The 21,840-nt window shown below is 53.4% G+C and overlaps 2 protein-coding genes across 2 annotated transcripts in view; both read left to right on the forward strand.

The window, feature by feature from the left end:
- Positions 1–626: 626 nt before the first annotated feature.
- Positions 627–17,576, forward strand: NIBAN3 (niban apoptosis regulator 3). The gene is given in 15 exon segments (XM_007472213.1): positions 627–702; positions 1,996–2,126; positions 5,090–5,215; positions 5,845–5,959; positions 8,038–8,205; positions 8,806–8,921; positions 9,005–9,109; positions 9,313–9,475; positions 10,084–10,274; positions 11,728–11,886; positions 12,933–13,049; positions 13,130–13,237; positions 14,037–14,148; positions 15,896–15,979; positions 17,470–17,576. Coding segments are annotated over 15 exon segments (1,857 nt in total). The 5' UTR covers positions 627–647.
- A 1,759-nt stretch (positions 17,577–19,335) lies between these two features.
- COLGALT1 (collagen beta(1-O)galactosyltransferase 1) overlaps positions 19,336–21,840 on the forward strand; it is a 20,051-nt gene continuing 17,546 nt past the window's right edge. The window contains exons 1-2 of the mRNA XM_007461022.1: positions 19,336–19,715; positions 21,057–21,167. Of these exons, the coding sequence (XP_007461084.1) occupies positions 19,453–19,715; positions 21,057–21,167 (374 nt within the window). The 5' untranslated portion in view covers positions 19,336–19,452. The remainder of the gene's footprint in view (positions 19,716–21,056; positions 21,168–21,840) is intronic.

Below are 21,840 nucleotides of genomic sequence, written 5' to 3' on the forward strand. Positions count from 1 at the left end.
GCCCAGCCCCCCTTCCCTGCCACCCCACACCAACTGCTCTCAGGTCCTGCCAGATATCTGCCCTGCATCTGTCCTCCAAGGCCAGCTAGGACTTTTGTCTCCCACCACCCTGCGCCCCCCCACCCCAAACCGGGGCAGCCCCTACAGAAACCACCAGTTTAGGGAACTTGGCCACAGGGGAACTGGCAGGACACAGGTGCAGGGGCTTCACCTGGCTGTATCAGTTACCAACCTCCCGTCTGCGAGCAGCAGAAACTGACTGGTTATTTTAAACAGAAAGGGAATTTGGCGGAAGGATGTCAGGTCTGCCAAGACCATGCAAGGGGAGGGAGAGAGACCCGTCCTTCTCAAGTTCCCCAGTGGGAGTGGGATGGGCTCCCGGACCATCCACCTATCCATCCAGCAGAGAGCTGCTGAGTGGGGGGGGGGGGGGGCGGGGCAGGGGGCGGGGTGGGGTGGGGAGCAGGCATCCCACACCACACCAGGACCATGCTCTGGCTTCTGACCCCAGGCACTGGTCTCCGCAGCATCCAGGCCCCTCAGGTCACCTTGCTCCCAGGGTGCCCCTGAGCTGAGGAACTGGGGGGTTGTGGGGAGGAGGGGGGTGTTTGCTTCACTTTCAGGGGAGCCCAGGACACAGTAGCAGGATGGGTGGGCGGCCCTCGAGCCCCTTGGACAAGCGACAACAGCAGCACCTGAGGGGTGAGTGGACTGGGAAGGAGCCAGATTTTGGCAGGTGGGCTTTAGGGCTGAGTTGTCAGGTACACAGGATGCCCTATTAATGTGAATTCTAGAGAGGCAATGAGTACTTTTTTTATTATAAGTATGTCCCAAATTTTGCATGAGGGCATACGTATGCTAAAAATGTATTCGTTATTTACCTGAAATTCAAATTTAATTGGCGTCATGTACTTTTATTTGGTAAATCTGGTAAACCTACTCAGGGCATGGGTTTGGGGTGGAGGGCATAGGGCCAGGGGGGAAGTGCCCCAAGCCCAGCCAGATCTTGTGGGATGATCCTCCCAGGTGGGCAAGGACGAGTAGGCCCCTCAGTGTGGACCCCAGGGACTAAGTCACAGTTCTTGATTTGAGACAAAGAAGGTCCAGTGTCCTCCATCCTCCACACACACAGTTGAGCACTTACGGTGTGCTGGGCACTGGGGATATGGAGCGGGGGCTCATGATCTAGACTAAGAAACAAGGCCAAGTTGTCATTACATGAATGGATTCAATAAGCTACTCTGCAAAGTGTTGGAATTTTTTTTTTTCTGTAGTGGCTTAAACGAGATAAAGATTTGTTTCTCTCTCCTATAGAGGGGAACAGTGGCAGGCAGCCTGATAAAAGTCAGACAACCCAACCCCTTCCATATTATGGTTCTAACATGTGTGGCTTCTGTGCCTGAGGTCACCTCATGACTCAGAATGGCTGCTGAAGCTCCAGTCATCGGATCCACATTCCAGGCAGCAAGATAGATGTGGCTTACACACAGTCAAGTGCACACATATTAGGGGAACAGCTTGAAGAACTTTAACACTTGTGTAATCACCTCCTAGATCAGGATACAGAATACTTCTATCACCCCAGAAAGTTCCCTTGTGCTGGGTGAGGTTTTTATAAGATTTTGAAAATGTCCCCTGGTAAGGGGCACAAGGAAACTTTCAGGTACAATTGATCTGTTCTTTATCTGGGTCACGGTGATGGTGTGTACATGTGTCAAACTCATTCATTTCTATGCTTTATACATTTAAGGTGTGTTGTACATCGTTTATAAATTAAGCCTGAATCCTTTAACTCCCCCGCCCCCCACCAACCCCCATGTGGATAAAAACAGGCAATGGAGGGTTAAGGGTGAATGGAATTGGAGCGTGTCTTCTGGGGCAACTTTGGGGTGCGGATAGGAATCCGTAAGTGGCTTCTCTGACTGTTCTGCCCCCACCTCCGGCAGGTTGGGGGGGACCTGATTCAGCCACTTCACCAACCTCTTGTCTCTGCAGGCCAGGTAGACACCTTGCTGAGGAACTTCCTGCCCTGCTACCGCGGGCAGCTGGCAGCCTCGGTCCTGTGGCAGATCTCCCGAGAGCTGGGCCCCCAGGAGCCAGCCGGATGCCAGCTGCTGCACAGCAAAGTGGGTGCTGCAAAGGGGGAGGGGGTGCTGAGTGGGCGAGGCTGGGGAGGCCGTTCGTTCGTTTGAGGGTCCCTCCTCACACCTTTGTCCTTGCTGGTGCCACGATCTGGGGTGACTATTAAAAATTCATTCTGGGAATTCCCTAGTGTTGCAGTGGTTAAGACTCCAAGCTCCCAATGCAGGGGGCCCGGGTTCGATCCCTGGCCAGGGAACTAGATCCCATATGCACGCTACAACTAAGGAGCCCGCCTGCCACAACTAAGACCCGGCGCAACCAAATAAATAAATATATAATATATAAAATAATAATAAATGCTTAAAAAAATTTTTTTAATTCATTTGTTTTTTGGCCATGCTGCGTGGCATGCAGGATCTTAGTTCCCTGACCAGGGATCAAACCCGCACCCCCTGCAGTGGAAGTGTGGAGTCTTAACTACTGGACCACCAGGGATGTCTCCAAAATTCATTCTTCGAGCAAACATTCACTGGGCATTTACCGCGTACCACACCCCTGGCTGGATGCTGGGGACACAGTAGTGACTGAGACAGATCCCGCTTTGCCCTCCGGGGCTCACAGTCTAATTGGGGGAAATGACCAGTTTGTTGTCAAGTTAACATATCACGATGCAGGATAACTTCTGATAGGTGCTAGGAAGACAAAATGAAGGGTGGTGTCGGGAGCTGGAAGCTGGGGTGTAGGAAGGTCCTTCTGAGCTGAGACGTAAAGCATGAGAAGGAGCCAGACCTGAAGCCCAGAGTGGGAAGGGCATTCTAGGCAGAGGGCACAGGCAATGCAAAAGCCCTGAAGTTGCAAAAGGTGTGGCCTGGCTGAGTGCATCACCCAAGGGCACAGCATGCCCACTGGACGCCCAAGCCTCTGCATGTGCCACCCTCCCCATTCTATCCCATACTTCGTCTGCAACTTCTTTCAAGAAGCCTTCCTTGACTACTCTTACCCCCACCTGAGTCGGGCACCTCCTCTGGAACCCCTGTCTGTCTTCTTCTCCGACGCAGCCCGGGCTCACACGTCTGCCACCTCCATTTGTCTGCTTTGTGAGGACAGGGTCCAAGCCTTATTTCCCCCTCCCTCTGACCCCATTGTGCCCACATGGTGCCTTCACTTAGTAGGGGCTCAGGAAGGACTTATCGATGGAACAAGATAGGCTGGAGCTGCCCAGCCCCAGCTCCAAAGGTCTCCTGAGCTGGCAAATGGTGTCCAGGATCTCCATGTGCCCTGTACAACTTAGTTCTCACTAGCCCAGGGGATGGGTCTTTGACCAATGAGGAAACCAAGGCACAGAGAGGTGAAGTGACCTGACTGAGGTCACACTGCCAGCAAGATGCAGAGGCGAGATTTGAACCCGGAGCCCATACTCCTTGCAAGGTATACTGGGTCCCCTGTCCCGATCAGGGCTCTGAGATTTCCTCTCTTGGACACCCCTTCTCCCAGCTGTGCCTGCCCTGGGGTGGGGGCTCTGTGACACCATGGACAGAGACCCTGCCACCTGGGACTCCCCCTGTCCTGCTTGGGGCATCATGGGGCCTGGGCATCGCCCCCACCTGCACCTTCTGCCTCCTGCTGGTCCCAACCCCCTGGGCTAGGGAACAGCTGACGTTGGGGTTCAAGCAGTGTGGAGGGATTTCCCCTCGCTTCAGTTGAAACATTTTCTTTAATACTAGTTTTATCTATTTGCATTATGTATATCATTTCTATTATAACATTTTAACACTATTACTATGAAAAATCTCAGACTTAGGAAGAGAGATGGAGAATCATTTAATAAACCTCTGAGTTCCCACTACCCGCTGAAGAATCAAAACATCACAAATGCTGTTTATTTAGTCATCAAATATTTACCGAGCACCAACTGTGTAGCAGGAGCTACTCTGGGACCATTGGTGAAACAAACGCACAATTCAGGTGGCCAGGAAGTGAGAGGAGGGACAAAGAAAACCAAACAAGGTGATGTCCCATCCTGCCTGAGGGAGGGGTCTGTGGGCAGAGGCCTGGCCATTTCTCATAACGTTAAACTACACCTGAAAAAAAAAAAAAACTACACCTGCTCCACGACCTAGCAATCCCACCTGTTTCAGTTAGCTATGCTGTGTAAAAATACACCACCAAATCAGTGCTTCAAACAACACGTTTGTCATCTCAGTTACTGTGGGTCAGGAATCTAGATGGGGCTTTGCTGGGTCCTTTCTTTCAGGGTCTCTCACAGGCTGCAATCAAGATGTTGGCCAGGGCTGGGGTCTCATCTGAGGCTCAACTGGGGAAGGGTCCGCTTGCAAGTAAATTGGAGATAACAAAAGTGTCTGCCTCAGTTCATCTTTGGAAGTGCAGGCTGTGAACGTGCTTGATAAAGAATATAACACCACACCAGCAGTGCCCAAGCACCTGTACAGTAAGTCCCCTACATATGAACCTTCAAGTTGCAAACTTTCAAAGATGTGAACGGGCGTTCCATCAGCGTCAGGCATGAGGGAAACTGCAGCTTGCCCTCCGTCTCCTGTTGCTGACGATCCTTCAGCTCTACCATCTCCCACCTCCTCTCCCTCCTCCAGTCAGTCACTCTTCTTGCCTGTTCACTCGATGCCAGCCCCCGTATGCCAGCTGTTGTACTGGACTACTGTACTTTTCAAGGGACTGTACTGTAAGATTAAAAAAGTTTTATTTATTTTTTTTGTGTTTGTTTTTTATGTATTATTTGTATGAAAAGTATTATAAACCTATTACAGTCCAGCACTATATAGCCGATGGTGTTAGTTGGATACCTAGGCTAACTTTGTTGGACTTATGAACAAACTGGACTTACAAACTCGCTCTTGGAACAGAACTCATTCGTATGTAGGGGACTTACTGTACTTGGTGGCACCCGGGACACAGGAGGAGCTGTCCAGATGGTCTGGACACCGGGACACTGGCCCATGTTCTTGACATCCGCCCGCCCCTCTTCCCACAGAAGCTGCCCCGAGTCCGGGAGCACCGAGGGCCCCTGACCCAGCTGCAGGGCCACCCACCTCAGTGGCAGCCAATCTTCTGTGTCCTGCGTGGGGACGGCCGCCTGGAGTGGTTCAGGCACAGGGAGGTGAGTGAGTGGCCTGCAGCCCATCTACCTCTGGCGTCTCCATCCTACCCTCCCCAGTGTGGGTTTGGGGTCCAGTTCCCAGCATAGCCCCCCTCCTTTCTTCAATCATCAAGAAGGGCCAACCTGTAAGCTTGGCCCTGGGTGGGCGAACATCTCCTGCTGTGCCAGGTGGATAAACTGAGGCCCAGGCCAGGGGTAGGGGCTCACTCATGGTCATCAGCAGAGCTGAGGTTGAAACCATGCAAGGCCTTTGCATATGCCGCCTGTGCCCTGCTTTCCAGCTGGGGAATTCAGGCAGGTCACTTGTCTCCCTGGGATTCAGTTTTCGCCTCTGTGAAACGGGATGATGATGGTCTACGCCACATGGGGCTGTAAGGATTCAATGGGTTAGTCCTCATATAGCACTTGGGACTGGCCTAGCGCACAGCAGGTGCTGGGTGCTCCACTATGGGGAAGGGAAGGAAGGAGGGATTGAGGGAGGGGGTGGATAGAAGGAGGGAGGGTGGAGGCAAGGAGGTAGGGTGGAGGATTTCCCCAGTTAACCCAAAACCTTCCCCTGATCCCACACTGGGATATGGAAGCCACAGTTTAGACCTGTCCCAAAACGGTTCTTTGGATGCCTTTTGCAGGAATATGAAAATGGAGACCGTCCCCTGGGCTCCATGGTCCTGACAGGGTACACAGTCCTGACTTCCCAGAGTGAATATCTCCACCTGTTGGACACTCTCTGCCCAGAACCCTCAGGTAAGGCTCCCGGGGACCCCAAGAGCAGGTTTCTCTACTTCCGCACTGTTGACACTGGGGCCAGATCATTCTTTGCGGTGGGGGCCACCACGTGCTTCACAGGATGCTGAACAGTATCCCTTGCCTCCACCCACCAGATGCCAGTAGCATTCTGCATCCCAAGAGCGACAACCAAGTATATCTCCAGACATTGCCAAGTGTGCCTGGGGGCAGCATTGCCTCTGGGTGAGCAGCCTCGCTCTAGAAAGAGAAACACCCATTCTTGTCAGGGTGAAGGAGTTAGGTCACCGGACCAGAGTCAAAGCAGCAAAGGGTAAAAACGATAAAATATGGTGTCAGTAAGCATGTGGGGAGATGGACAGTGGTGGGCAGGAAAATTGCACAGACTTGTTACAGCGTGTAATTGGTCAGTCCAGTGTTTCCAGGATGGTTCTCTTCCCTTCCCCTTCCTCCCCTTCCTCTTCCTCCTCTTTCTCTCTCTGAATAGGTAAGGAGCAGCATAAGTGGGCTGGCATGCATCTGATGAGGGCCTGCATCATCTCATTGAATCTGCCCAGGAGGCAGCCCCATCACTAACCACCCCATTTTACAGAGGGGGACACTGAGGCCAAGGACTGTCACACAGTTAGTAAGGGACAGAGCCAGAATTACACCTTTTGCTTCACTGCAGAGCTATCCTGCTGTTTAATCATGCGAAGATGTAGCAACAAGAACCGTCTGCAGAAATGTTGATGATGTCGAAAACATGGGAATCCACCCAAATACGCATCCTTGGGGGTTGATTAAATAAATTACAGCCTGACCCTCAGGAAGGAAAGCTGTGCAGCCTCTGGAGGTGTCCCAGACATATGCAGGAGCCAAAAGGCCAGTTATAAACCAGAAAACTCCACATTGTTAAAAAAAAAAAAGCACCCCATACAGCTTTGTGCAGATTTAAAAATCTGGAATAATGTCCCCCAAACTGTTAACAGCTATTATCATCTCTGGGGGCTGCGATCGAAGGGCTGGATGACAAGGGACGTCCACCTTTTTCTGCATTATTGTTATTTCTAAATTTATTTTGGCTGCATTGGGTCTTCGTTGCTTTGTGCAGGCTTTCTCTAGGTGCGGCGAGCGGGGTCTGCTCTTTGTTGCGGTGTGCGGGCTCTAGGCGCGCGAGCTTCAGTAATTGTGGCACGTGGGCTCAGTAGTTCTAGAGCGCAGGCTCAGTAGTTGTGGCGCATGGGCTTTGTTGCTCCGCGGCATGTGGGATCTTCCCGGACCAGAGCTCGAACCCGTGTCCCCTGCATTGGCAGGCGGATTCTTAACCACTGTACCACCAGGGAAGCCCTTTCTGCATTACTGCATTTTACTGCAGTCTGTATGTATCACTCTGGAAATCTGAACAAAACACTGAGGATTTGGGAGACTCCGATTTAATTCATCAAAATAAATTCACTCATTTTTGCCCTCCCAACAGTTCTAGGTCATTGGTATCACTTTTTAGCCCATTTTGCAGGTAGGAAAACTGAGGTTTTTTTCAGGGAGATGAAAATCTGTGCCACCAGGGACCCTTTCTGCATTACTGCATTTTACTGCAGTCTGTATGTATCACTCTGGAAATCTGAACAAAACACTGAGGATTTGGGAGACTCCGATTTAATTCATCAAAATAAATTCACTCATTTTTGCCCTCCCAACAGTTCTAGGTCATTGGTATCACTTTTTAGCCCATTTTGCAGGTAGGAAAACTGAGGTTTTTTTCAGGGAGATGAAAATCTGTGCAAAGAGCTAGAAAATGGTCTGGCCAGGTTTGAACCAGGGCCTAGCCGACTCCAGCACCCCACAGCAAGCAGGGCTCAGACCACATGCCAGCTAGGAGAGATTGTTGGTGGCTGCCTAGGGCTGCTGTGTTAAGCATGTTGCTGAGGCTGGGAAACAGTGCTGGGATGGATTACTGATGTCTGCCCTGGGCACACCTCCTCCTGGGACTGAGCTGAAGTAAGGGTTCTCTACATATTTCATGGTTATTGTCTCCTAGTGAATGAATGATTTTAGAGTGAATGAATGAATGAAGATGTGACCTCCTCTTCTTTCAGGACACCATACACAGGAAGAGCCTGACCCCCTCTTGGAAATGCCTGTTAGTTTCCCCCTGTTCCTGCAGCACCCCTTCCGCCGGCACCTCTGTTTCTCTGCAGCCACAGCGGAGGTGCAGCGTGCCTGGAGGCTAGCCCTGCAGGGCGGCATCCGGCTTCGAGGCACAGGTGGGTCCTGGAAAAGGGCAGGCAGTGGTGGAGCACAGAGTCTGGAGTCGGATGGTTCCGCTCCTGCTGGCTGTGGGATCCTCTCCAAGCCTCAGTTTCCTTATTTATAAAATGGATCGTGGGGGAGGACAGAGGGGAAACAGGCAGTTGTGCATGGCCCGGGCTGTAATGAGGGCACAGCACCGTGGGAGCTTAGCCTGGGGAATCAGGGAGGGGATGTCCAAACTGGGGTCTAAAAAAGATGAGGGGCCAGCCGCGTGAAGAAGAGGAATTAGGACTGACACATCTGGGCAGGTTGTTGACTGAACAAATGTACCTAACTGGAGAGGCAACTGGAGACTGCAGTGGGATCTGGGCTGTGACTGCCTGCAGGGGATGCCTTTTCCAAAATGGTATACAGGCCCCTTATGGGCTGGTGATAAGCTTAGGGGAGCGTGTTCCCGGCGGAGGGCACTTCTTTGCGCAGAGGTCTGGAAGTGGGTGAGACTTAGCTGTTTGGGACCTGGCGAGGAGGCGGAGGGCTTCCTTCTCAGGCGACGGGGAGCCAGGCAGCCTGAGAGCAGGGGAGGGGTGGGCAGGCACTGAGGAGCCGCCTCTCAGTCCTGCAGCGAAGTCAAGCCCCAGCCGCCCGTGCCTTCCTGGACGCCATACGGCTCTACCGGCAGCAGCAAGGCCACTTTGGCGACGACGACGTGACCCTAGGCTCGGACGCCGAGGTCAGTGCCGCGCCAGGCCGCACCCGGGACACCCCTGACCCCTTCTCGGCCCACCGAAGCACCCATGGTCACCTCTCCCGCAGGTGCTGACTGCGGTACTGATGCGGGAGCTGCTGCCTGCGCTGCGAGCCCAGACCCTGCCCGGCCTGCGGGGGACCGGCCGCGCTCGCGCCTGGGCGTGGGCCAAGGTGGGGCAGGGACACGCGGGAGGCCGCGGATGGGGATAGGAGCCGGACCCGGGTGCTCAGCTTCGCCCTCTCTGCGACTGTCGCCCAACCTCTCCGCCCATCTCTGTGCGTCTGTCTTCTCTCTGTCCTCCTACCCTTTGCCCCATCTCGTCTCTCTACCGCGCCCCTGGCCCGTGTGGGGTCCCCTCGGCTGATCTGGGCAGCTACTGGACGCCGTCCACGCTGCAGTACTGGCCGGGGCCTCCACTGGGCTCCGCGCCTTCCAGCCCGAAAAGGAGGAGCTGCTCGCCGCCCTGGAGAAGACTATCCGGCCAGAAGTAGATCAGATGCTGAAGTTGCGGGAGCACGTGATAGGGAGGCTGCAGGGTGAGGTCCGGGGGCGTGGCCTGGATGTGAGGGGCGGGGCCGGGAGCCTGAGAGGAAGAAGGGGAACAGCTTTGGTGTAAGGGAAGGGGTCCAAGGTCTGGGACCCGGTGGAGGCAGGGCCGGAAAAGAAAAGGGTGGAGCCTAAGTGGGAAAATGGGCGAGGCCTTGATGCTTTGGTGGTGAGACTAAGTCTCTAGACGGGGTCAAGAGGGAGGGCGGGTGCTTGGGAGGCGGGGAAGGCCAGGGATGGAGCTGGTGAGCCCGGAGACCAAGACCGGGTGGGGAGAGGGGCAGAGGCGTTGGCGGTATCAGGCCTGACTCCAGTTGTGGGTTGTCCAGTCAGACAGCGGAGATAGCTCTCACTCAGCTCAGTAACAAAGAGAACAGAGTGGAATCTTAACTCTGCCTCTGTGTGCAACTTTGAGCCGATCCCCATCGCACTTGGCCTCATTTTTCTATTCTGTATAATGGGATAGAGGAGGGGGCTCAAAGTCAGGGCTCCCGTCTACCTCACCCTGTTGAGCCCATGGCCTCACTCCGTACCCCCCGCCTCCCAATTTGTGGAGCACCTCGAGGAGGAGATCCAGGCCAGTGTCTTCCACTCGCAGCCAACGTCCAGGGTCCCCTCGAGTCGTGCCTGCGCAGGAAGGTGGATGCGCAGCTGCCCCGGGTCACGCAGACGCTGCTGAGCACCGTGGAAGCTGAACTCACGGCAGTGCAGACCCTCCTAACCCAGGGCATGGACCGCCTGTCCCGCCACCTGCGTGGGAGCCCCTCCAGCACGCGGCTGCGGAAGGAGGTGAGGTCCAGTGGGTCGTGTTTCATCGGGCCTATGGGCAGTGTGTTAACTTTATAGAAGAGTTGCGTGAACCTTGAATCTTTCTTGTTTGAAAACCTTCTCTTAAAAATTTCTGAACTTTCTTCTAAGCTGCATTTTACTTACGGTGGTCCACTATGCTATGGTCACTGGGGCACGGTTTATAACATGGGGGGAAGGAGTAAGATGACAAGATTAGCATTTTAGTAACATCAGTCTGGAGTCACCTTCCCCACAAATTGTTCCTCCTCCCATTGCCCTGTTTGGCCACAGCCCACCCCATTCCCTGGGACAGAATTCTACAACACGCAGGTCAGCTCTTTTCTTCTGATGTTAAATGAGAGCATACTATGTGCCAGGAAACCTTCAACTCGTTAAGTGTCTGTTGACCTTTCAAATGAAACAGCCGGTTATTTTATCAGCAGAACATTTTGGGAAGGGAGGGCAGCATGAGAATTGCAATTCGGGACATGCAAGCTATGGCAAAACCAGAGGCAAGTCTGGCAAACAAAGGGGAGGAACATGACTTTATAGAGAAGAAGGAGAAAATTGGGAGGGGCAGCTTTGAAGGGAAGTCCATTGGAGGAGAGCGAGAGTTCGGGGTGGTGACAATTTCTCATTGGCTGAGTGGTGGTAGTTTCTCATTGGTTGGGGCTGTTACTGCATAAGGAGAAAATCTTCCTCCTGCTGGAGTGGTAAAGTAGTAACCTTCTTCCAGTTTGGGGTCTGCAGAGGGCAAGGAGTGGCAGTGCACGAGAGCCCCCCCACCCGTTCAGGGCTTAATGATTTCATTTTTATTTATTTATTTATTTAGCCACGCAACTTGCGGGATCTCAGTTCCCCGGCCAGGGATTGAACCTGGGCCACCGCAGTGAGAGCTCCGAATCCTAACCACTCGACCATCAGGGAACTCCCATGACTTTATTTTAAATGAGGTTTCCCCTTGTTAATCTTCACATCTCCATTTCATAATCACCTCCTCCAGGAACTTTCCCTGGTCCTTTCTGCATCTGCAGCTGCACGTGCTTCCCTCCTCACAGAAGGATTAACACACCACTACTGTTGTTTGTCTACACTCTTGTCTCCCCCAACTTTTCTGTGAGCAGTTTGAGGGCAAATACCACTTTGGATTATTGCACTTCTGCAGCCACAGGATCCAGCACAAAGAGAACATCAGGTGGGACAAGGGCTGAGTGTGCCCATTTCCCCTCAGCCATGCCAGCACCACATGTAATCATTTGTTTCAAGTTTTACCATTTTATGTCCGTCACACCATACCTCACAGTTACCTTTATTATGCATTATTTTGGTGACAACTGAGGCGGGATGTGTTTCCATTTGTGTTTCTCCTTCGATGAGCTGTCTATGAGGTCCTTAGCCTTGCTCTTCCATTGGCTGGTGGTATTTTTCTTACCTGACTGCTATGGGAACACAGGTTTACTCATTTGGGGAGATGCCATGGGACCCAGAGCTGATGCAGACCTGCTACCGAGAGGCAGAGCGGAGCCGGGGGCGCCTGGGGCAGCTGGCAGAACCATTTGGCTTCTTTGGAACACAGAGCCTGGTGTTTGGGGCCCAGGATCTCGCACAGCAGGTAAGGGTGAGTGGGAGGCTGGGAGGAAGCGAGGCAAGGATGGCAGCCTCCAATGAGTAGGTGCCGAGTGTGTGCCAGGGAGACCACGATGACCCAGACAGAACTGGCCCTCCCTCGCTGGACTCCCAGTGTCATGCAGACATGAGCTCGTGACCAGGCAGGCAGCAATCACACATGATGGACAGGGCTGTGATGGGGACACACAAGGTGCTACGGGAACCCTGAGGAGGCACCTGATCCATCTCCAGGGTTGGGAAGGCTTCCAGGAGGAGAGGACTGCCAGGCTGGGGCAGCTGGGGGAGGAATGGGAATGGGGCATGTCCTGGGTGGAGGGAACAGTGTCGATAAGCCCTGGGAGGTGTGAGAGCGCGTCCACATTTGGGGAAAGTGAAGCAATTTAGAGACATTGGCTTGTAGATTTCAAGGGAGGGCATAGATGTGGGAGATATGCCAGCGAGGTGGGGGGGCAGATGGGTCAGGGCCTTGAGTATGGGGCTTAGGGGGCTGGGCTCTGTCCAAGGGAAACAGGAGTCACAGCAGGTGTGTGAGCAGGGGAGGGGCATGGCCAGATTCAAGGTTTTTTAGAAAGCCCTGCCTGCCCTGGGGAGCAGGGGCTGTCGGGGGCAGAAGTGGAGGAGGCAGGGAGGAGGTCTGAACCAGAATGGGTTGGTGGAGAGGAGCAGGGTGTGTTTTGAAAGCCAGGGGGTTGGGACGTGCTAATGGACATGGTGAGTGAAAGAGACAGGGATCGAGAAGACCCAGTGCTGCCTGGCACGGTTGTTCAGTTTGTATACTGCACAAGGGTGCTCAGCCAAGGAGCCTGGACTATGGACAGCTCTCTGATCCCCATGCTGGGCATCCTGGCACTGAGTGGATGAGCCCCAAGTCCTGAGAGGAAGAGAGTGCTGTTTCTTGGGACAAGAAGGAGGTTGGAGGGATGTAGCTGGTCAGGGCAGGCTGGATGCTGAGAAGGGTTCAACCGAGCAGGCGTAGGGCCCAGAAAGAGCATGGCTTCCCAGGGTTCATCCCAGCATCTCTTCCCACAGCTCATGGCTGATGCCGTGGCCACCTTCCTGCAGCTGGCTGACCAATGTCTGACCACGGCTCTGGACTGTGACCAGGCTGCCCAGCAGCTGGAGAAAGTCAGGGGGCGCGTGCTGAAGGTGAGGTCTGTGGGGAGGGCATGGCAGTGGGCTTGGGTGCTCAGGTGGTTGTGAAACCAGTTGCCATGTGTGTCATGCAGAAATTCAAGTCGGATAGTGGCTCAGCGCAGAGGCGGTTCATCCATGGCTGGCTGCTCTGCATATTCTTGCCCTTCGTGTTGAGCCAGCTGGAGCTGAGCTGCAAAGCGGTGAGCTGATGGGGGACGGGTCCTATAGAACAACAAAGCATCTTTCTGTGAGGCTCACAGAGCCACCATTGATGGTTAGAGACTTTTGTTCCCTGAGCCCAGGGGCTGGGTTGGATGGCTCTTCCGGGACTTCATGATGCCCTCTGCGTCTCCCATGACAGTGCTGTGTCTGCAGAGCTGGCGTGGGGTCCCATGCATCACATATCAGCAGGTGATACAGGCTTCAGAGAAGGGACGAGGCAGAGGTGGAGTGTATGTGTGTGTATGGTGAGGGTGCTTAGTGGTTAGGGGGGCTCTCTCTGAGAAGATGATGCTTGAGAAGCAGTGAACTAAAGGCATGAGCCATGTCCTGGGGAAGGGTATTCCAGGCAGAGGGTACAGCATGTGCAAAAGTCCTGAGGTAGGTCTGTGCCTGGTGTGTTGGAGAAACAGAGAAGAGGCAAGTGTGGCTGGAGCTTAGCAAACAAGGGGGTAGGAAGTAGACGAGGGGAGAGGTCACAGGGGCCTTGCTACACAGGCTTAGGGGCACCACGAAGGGGTCTGCATCAGGGGTCAGGCAGGAAGTGGCTGTGAGGGGTCCCAGCGGAAACACCTGTATTATTCCCATTGAGGTGTGATGTGCTTTGTTTCACCAATTCTCACAACAACCCGAGGGAATAATGAGTCAAGGAGTCCATTTTAAAGATGAGGAAACTGAGGCCCAGCTTTCCCTAGCTAATCAGTGACAGAGCTGGGGCTCAAACCCATGTCACACATAGCCCACCCCTCCAGCCCAGCCCCTCACCTGCCTCGGTTACAGGAGCTGCCTGAGTTCGAAGGGGACGTCCTTGCTGTGGGCAGCCCTGCTCTGACCATTGAGGGTATTTATGAGGATGTCATCCGGGGGGTCCTGCTGCAGAGGATCAATCGAGGTGAGCCCCACCCCCTATGGCTCAGGGGAGCCTGGTGACCCCTGGCTGTGTATACTGAGCCCTACTAGGGTCCCCATCACCTCTCACTACCTGTGAACACTAGCCCTTTGACTAAGGGCCAGGACTGGGACAGAGGGGGTCTGGGGTGGACGAGCCTAGAGGGGCAGTGATGGAAGCTCCCTGAAGGAGGGGGCATTGGAGTGGGGCTGTGACGGATATGTAGTTCTTAGGATGAGAGAAGGGCGGCAAAATTTAAAAACTGGGGATAGACATTTACATTTACTCATTCATCAACCTCTCCATGTTTTATTCTGGGCTAGCATTGAGCCCTCAAGAGTACGTGGACTTTGGGTAGGCCTCTTAGGATTTCCTGGGCTGGGAAGAGACTCCTGACTGTCTCTTCTCCCTCCTGCCTTATCTGTTCCTTCCTGACCCAATGCCTATGACTGCTGAGACGTGTACTAACAGGGGAATGAGCAATGTGTAATGGTTATTCAGGGAATGTCACAGCTGACACAGAAGGAAGGAGAGGAGGCTGCAGGCTGCCAGGGCAGACGTGCAGGGCCTTGAATGACAGGCAGAGGAGTTTAGACATTTTGTGGCAGGCAACAGGGAGCCACGGAGGGTGTGTAAGCAAGAGGGCAACAGTGGCTAGACTGGAAGCCAGGGAGGAGGCTGAGGGCCTGGTCCTGGGGGGCAAAGGATGGACTCGAGCAGGGGCAGCAACCAAGGGGACGGAGCCCAGGCATGAGGATGAGACGGAAGTCAGAGGTTGTTGTTGGCCTGGGGTGTCACTGGGTGCATGGGAGGGACCACAACCCTGGGGATGGTGTAGAGAGAAAGGAGAGGAGTCCCAAAGAGCCTGGATTTGAAGGACACAAAGAGGAAGAAGGGATGCAGAAGGAGGAGTCAGAGAGGTGGGAGAAACCCAGAGATAGCAGTGTTCTGGGAGCCAGGAAGTAAGGGTGAGAAGTGTCCTTGAGGCCAAACAAAAAGAACCGAGTTCCTTTAGAATAGGGGCCATTTTAAATGGAAAAAAGCTAATGTCTGATTGGAAAAAATTTTTCAGTAACAGGTTTCCATTCCTAGAAGTTCTACATGTACTGAAGGCGGGGTTGGGGTGGGGTGTTTCCATCCTCAATTGATTTGTGATGTCTGCTTGAAGCATTGTGCTGGAAGGTGGGGTAGGTAGCATCCAGGCTCAGTGAAGGTGTGGGGATCGGCTAGCAAGGTCTGCCATGGGCACAGGTGTGGAGAGAGGCTCATGTGAGCCACTTGTTTAGGGTTCCTGGTTGAGACATTTCTTCCATGCTTTGCCCTCTTGTGGCCTCTCTGGGAAAATTCATGGAAGCCCTGGGATTCTGGGGCTTATCTAGGTGGGTCCGGGGGTTTATCTCTTTATTTTATTTTATTTTAAAATTTATTTATTTTTGGCTGCGTTGGGTCTTCCTTGCTGCGTGCAGGCCCTCCCTAGTTGTGGCGAGCAGGGGCCACTCCTTGCTGCAGTGTGTGGGCCCCTTACTGTTGTGGCTTCTCCTGCTGTGGAGCGTGGGCTCCAGGCGCGCGGGGGTCAGTAGTTGTGACACGCGGGCTCTAGAGCGCAGGCTCAGCAGCTGAGGCATGCAGGCCCAGCTGCTCTACTGCATGTGGGATCCTCCCAGACCAGGGCTTGAACCTGTGTCCCCTGCATTGGCAGGCAGACTCTCAACCACTGCGCAACCAGGGAAGTCTCTGTCTTTTATTTTAGAATTGAAAAAAGCCCTTGGTGCCAGCAACATGTCCTGCACTCTGGATGGCTGCTCGGAGCTTCCATGGGACCAAGGAGAAACAGGTGGGGACCTCACAGGTTCTTGGCCCATGCCAGTGAATTGCCAGGGTCGGGGGGCCTGTGTGGGGTATACAAGAGGATTGTGAGTGTGGGTTCCTGGATGGAACAGTATGCACCTTGTCTCCTGACTTGGCCAGGTTGGCCAAGCTCATGGTGAACTAGGGCAATGGGGAGCCAAGGAGTGTGCCTGAGTGTCAGAGGTATCCTCTGACATTCATATGAATTTGTGTCCCATCTCTTCTTGCCAGGCCTCTGTAGGGCCTCTCCCAACAGCTACCAGTTCCCAGCACTGGTGGGGGAGATAGTGGTGATGGGAGCCTTAGGTTCACCTTAACAATGGGTGCATGGAGTTGTGCTCAGGGCCAGGGCAGCCTGGCCTCCTACTATAGGACCCTACAGAGACCTCCTTGTTGCAGCAGTAAATGTGTGTAGGGCTCAGGCTGACACTGCTGGTGGTGCAGGGATCCTGAACTCCATCCCTAAGACGGAAATGTTTCATGGGGACTTCCCTGAAATGGGACAGAAAGCAACTGGTCCAACTAGAAGCGGACCAGTGGGCAAGATGTTTATAATCTGGATGTTCAGGACCCAGGGCAGATGCAGGTATTCTGGAGCGGCTCTCAGCTCCTCAACCCCCTTGGGTATCCTTGTTATGAGAGCTCTGTGAATCCACCCAGCTAAGCGGCTCCCACATTCTTCACCCACAGAAACTCTGAGATCATAAACGTGTATAGTTTTCAGTGGCTAACTTTGGGGGTCGTTTGTTATGTGGCAATAGCTAACTAATACACTCCCTAGCTGATTGGGGGCAGCATCTCATAGTCAATTACTGCAGATAAACTGATGAATATTCACACTCACTGGGATACATGAAGATTAAACAATCTTAGAAAGACTCCTGGGTGTCATAATATTTGGGGATTTGCAACTGGGGATGAAGGATTGTGGATGGGCTTCTTAATCCATTTAACCAGAATCTAATTGATGATGGGGTTTTGCTTCTAATCTTTTGCACTAACAGCTACCACCACAGTGAATGACCTTTTACATACTTTTCATGCAAGGGGGTAAATCCCCCAAGGTGAAATCTCAGGGTTTAGAGCATGCATGTTTGTCATTTCAATAGCAGTCTTGAGAGTGCTCTCCATCAGAGTGGTCTCACCTGGTGCCCACTCATCTGTGTGGAGGTGGCCCATTTCCCCACAGGCTGTCAGCTGACTTGGGATTTCCCAGGTCTTCTGGGTGAAAAATGTTGTCTTGGCATCATTTTAATGAGCATGTCTTATTGGGGGTGAGGTGGAGAGTCTTCTCATGTGTTTAGGAGCTTCTCTGTGAACCTCCTTTTCTCTCTGTGGCCCACTTACCTTCTGGGTGCTTTTACATTTCTATTAAATTATTCTCGCTAAGCTTCCAATTACTGGGCATTTATTATGTGCCAGGCATTTGATGTGTCCAAATGTTTTGGCATCCTTATGACACTTTCCATTTTACAGATGTGGAAACTGAGGCTCAGAGAGGCACTTGCTCCAGGCAACCAGGCTTCAGCACCGAGGTCTAGCCACTCTGCCCACTGCCTTCTCCAGGGACATTCCAGAGCTGAAGCTTTGCCCACATTCATCGTCATTCTCAACGGATAAATGTCTACTAGTGGAATTTCTGAGTCAAAGCACATGTACCAGTTCAAGGCTTGTATAATCCCCACACCTCTGCCTTACTCCTCTCCAGAAAGGCTATGCCTTTTAACACTCTCACCAGCAGCATTTGTACGTATTCTCTTTTCCAAACACTAGGACTTTTCATAAAAGGAAAAACTGCCAGTTTGATAGACACACACACAGAGTGCATTGTTTTATTTAAAATTTCTTTGATGACTACACTGAACCTAAAAATATGTTTATTGACCATTAATATGTTTGTGTGTTTCTTATTTATTTCTTTATTTATTTTTGGCTTTGTCGGGTCTTAGTTGTGCCATGCAGGATCTTTTGTTGTGGCGCGCAGGTTTCTCTCTAGTTGTGGCGTCAGGGTTTTCTCTCTCTCGTTGAGGCGCCTGGGCTTATTTGCCCTGTGGCATGTGGGACCTTAGTTCCCCGACCAGGGAATGAACCCGTGTCCCCTGCATTGGAAGGTGGATTCTTTACCACTGTATGTGTGTTTCTGTGTTTTCCTTTCTTTTCTTTTCTTTTTTAGTGAATTGCCTGTTCATAGCTTTTACCTACTTTTCTCTTCAGGAGAATTTATATTTTTCTTAATGATCTCTAATAACTCTTTGTATATTAAGGATAGTAACACTTTCTGATAAGCCACAGATGTTTCTTTCTCAGCTTGCTGTGGGCCTTTGGGTTTGTTTACTTGCTCCAAAATCTTAACTTAGTATCAAGTTTCCCAGCTGAGTAGAGCTTTTACTGCCTTCCTCTGTTTGCCAGAAAAGCCATCTGTCCACTGGAGCCTGGCAGCTTCACATCACAAGACTTCCAGCTGCTTCCGGAGTAGGTTCTGGGAGGGACTTCCCCAGTGTTTTTCTCAGTTCAGCTTTCAGAGGCGGGTAATGCACACTCCATGGTTTCCTCCCCCAAGAGAATGAGATTTTCCTCACCTTTCCTTCCTAACTTTTGCCCTACTGTCTCTTGCACACACTGAGGACACACGATCTGTCCCCTGAATTTTACTTAACAATATTGAGCCCCCACCCCCACCACTCACGTTAATAAATAGATAACTGAGCATCACAAAAACGATGAATTAGAAAACACATTAGATTACTGGAAAACAGCCCCCTCGTAGCATTTCTTTGGAAACGTCCACCTCCCTCCCGTTCCATCTACACACAAGCCTGCGGGGTCGTTATGACTCCATTTTACAGATGGACAAACTTAGGCTCACACAGACGGCCCACTTGGGGACTGGATTTGAAGCCAGGTCTGGGGACGCCAGGGCCCACGCGCTTGGTACTCAACAACCCTTGAGGGCATTCCAGGGAGTTCGAGAACTAGAGTGGTAAAACCCACGTTGCAGCAGAGGAAACTGAGGCTCAGATCTTGAGTCCCAAACCAGATCCTGACTATCCAGGTTCGACTCGTGACACAGCCGGTCTTATACAAATGTAAGTTGGATGGCGAATCAGGCTGAGATCCTGGCGAGAGCAGCTGCTCGGTGGCAGGGCAGATTCTGGGCTCTGACGGCTTTATCGCACAGACCCAAGTTCAGAGCGCTCAGCGTCTTGGGGTGGGGGGGTCGGGGGAGGCTGGGCTTCCCGGGCAGGCCTGCAGATTGACGTCACTTCGAGCGGGCCGCTGAGGAGGGTAGGAGGCACTTTGTGTCTTTAAGACCGTTTGGAGGCGGGCCCTGACGGCTGACTCCGCCAGGAGCTCTCCTCCCCTTTAAGGCGCGCGGCAGGGGCGGGATCCCCACGGCCCCTTTAAGGCGCCGTCCGCGTCCGCCGGCAGAAAAGCGGCTTAAAGGCGACGCGTGGCGCGATGGCGGCGACCCCACGCGCCTGCCGGGGGCACGGGCGGCCCCTCCCGGTGCTGCTGCTGCTGCTGTTGTTGGCGCTGCCACCTTTGGAGGGCCCGCCGGGCGCCGCCGCCTACTTCCCAGAGGAGCGCTGGAGCCCCGAGTCGCCGCTGCAGGCGCCGCGCGTTCTCGTCGCGCTGCTGGCGCGCAACGCGGCCCACGCGCTTCCTTCCACGCTGGGCGCGCTCGAGCGGCTGCGGCACCCCCGGGACCGCACAGCTCTGTGGTGAGCGCGGCGCCCGCGGCCCCGCATCCGGCCTGCTGTCCCCATCCCGGCGGGTCCACGCCGCGCCCCGCCCGCTGTCCTGGCACCGGGCGGGGCGGGCCAGCCCTACGCGTGCCTTTTGCTTGCTGCCCCCCATCAGGGCAGGCCAACCCCGCGCGTGCCTTCCTGCTTGCTTTCCCCCTGCCGCATTAGCACCAGCCGGAACGGCGCCTTGCCTGCTGGCCTCTTTAGGGTGGGGCGGGCCACAGTTCTGCCTCTGGCCCCCCCATTAGGGCATATCCCGGATCACCCGTGCCTCACTGCCCGGAACTAACCCGCCAATCCACTTGGTAGCACACACAGCTTCAAAGGGAAGCCTGAGAACCCGCCCCCACCCCCAGTTGGGGCGTTGCAGTGGCTCACATTGCACTTCTACTAACTGAACGTCTTTAAGCTCCTGCTGCCGTATTGCTCCCTGAACCCAGCCTGAATCGGATCTCCTGCCTTCTGACTACTGGAGTGGGTGGGTGGGGTAAGGGACGGAAGGCGGAAGGTTGCGGGGAGTGGATCCTTCGTAGAAGCAGAATGGGGCAGGGCCATGAACAAGCCTGACTGGTAACTTACCGCTTCGTACCTCAGTTTCTTCATCTGGAAAATGGGGACACTAATATAATTCTAGTTGGATTGTCTCTGAAGATGAACAGTTTACTGGGTGTGAAGCCCTTGCGCCTGGCATCAGTGACCAGAGCTGTGGTTATTATTGTCATTACTGTTATTATTGTCATCGTTGCTATCCTTGTTGTTGACTAAATAACAGTTCTTTTGGGAGAATAACTCTCAGCTGATGGTCAAACTAGACTTCCAAATATTCCTTTTCCCTCCAGGCCGGATAATCCAAGCACACAGTTGGTGTTTGAGAAATGTTTGTTGAATGGATGAGTGACCACAGCCCACTCCAGAGTGGTATTGCTCATAGGAGAGAATTGAGGAAGGTGGGGCAGGGCTGCATGATGTATATATATATATATATATATATATATATTTTTTTTTTTTTATTACATCTCACATATTTAGTAGCGAATGTGGTTATAAGATCCTTGATGCCCCATAGTACGAACGTCATCTAATGTGTTTTTCAAAAATTAGCTTGTTTAATCCCCTCTGCAGCCCCGTGAAGTGGGCCCTGTCCTCACCCCGTGTGTCACAGATTAGGAAATTGGGGCACGGAGTGCAGAAGTGTCTTGCCCAGGGCTGTGTAGCTGGTGGGAAGCCCAGCCAGGTCGTGGGAGCCCTTGTTGCCTTGCTGCTGCTCGTCCTGCCTTGGTCTCCCAAACTTCACTCACTGGCCTGTTCTGTCTGCAGGGTGGCCACGGACCACAATTCAGACAACACGTCAGCCGTGCTTCGGGAATGGCTGGTGGCCATGAAGAGTTTGTACCACTCTGTGGAGTGGCGGCCGGCAGAGGAGCCCAAGTGAGTGCCAGGCCTTGCCCTGCCCCCTGCCCCCAGCTGGACTTGGCTGTGCCCCTGCTCACACACCCTCCATGACTCCCCGTCATCCTGGGCCAGCCCCCAGCCCCCAGTCCCTGATGCTCTAGCCCAGCTCTGCAGCCTTCAGCGCTGGCTGTGGCTACTCTGACCCCACCTCAGCTTCACCAGTGAGTCATAAGCCTCCCATTGGACCTTTGCCCCGCCGTTCGCTCCACCTGGACCTGGAATTCCTTCATTCCTTGGTCTTTGTGGTGGACGCCCACTGCTTTGTTCCCTGTGTCACTCAGCTGCAACGTCAGCTCTGCTGCTTAGGTCCCCATGAGCCCGAGTGATGTGGACTTTGGTTCCTTTCACTCTTTCAGGATTTATTTCTGTACCCACCCTCTGCCCAGACCAGATTAGGAGTCTGGGAGGTCTTTGGGTCTTCTCTCCTAGTGGCTCCCCTCACCCTCAGGGATGTCTCTGCAAGGCAGTAGAGGCCCTTTCCCCTCCCCTCTGGGCCTTTGCACATGCTGTACCCGCTACTGGGGACACACCTCCGTTCTGTTTTCTCCTTCTTCCCAGCCTTCAGATCCAGCTTACACATCCCCTCTTCCAGGAAGCCCTCTCTGACCACCCCACATTCAGCCAGCTCAAACCTCTCTGGGCTCCAGGA

The sequence above is a fragment of the Lipotes vexillifer genome, unplaced genomic scaffold, assembly GCF_000442215.2.
Source record: "Lipotes vexillifer unplaced genomic scaffold, Lipotes_vexillifer_v1.1 scaffold469, whole genome shotgun sequence".
NCBI lineage: Eukaryota > Metazoa > Chordata > Mammalia > Artiodactyla > Lipotidae > Lipotes > Lipotes vexillifer.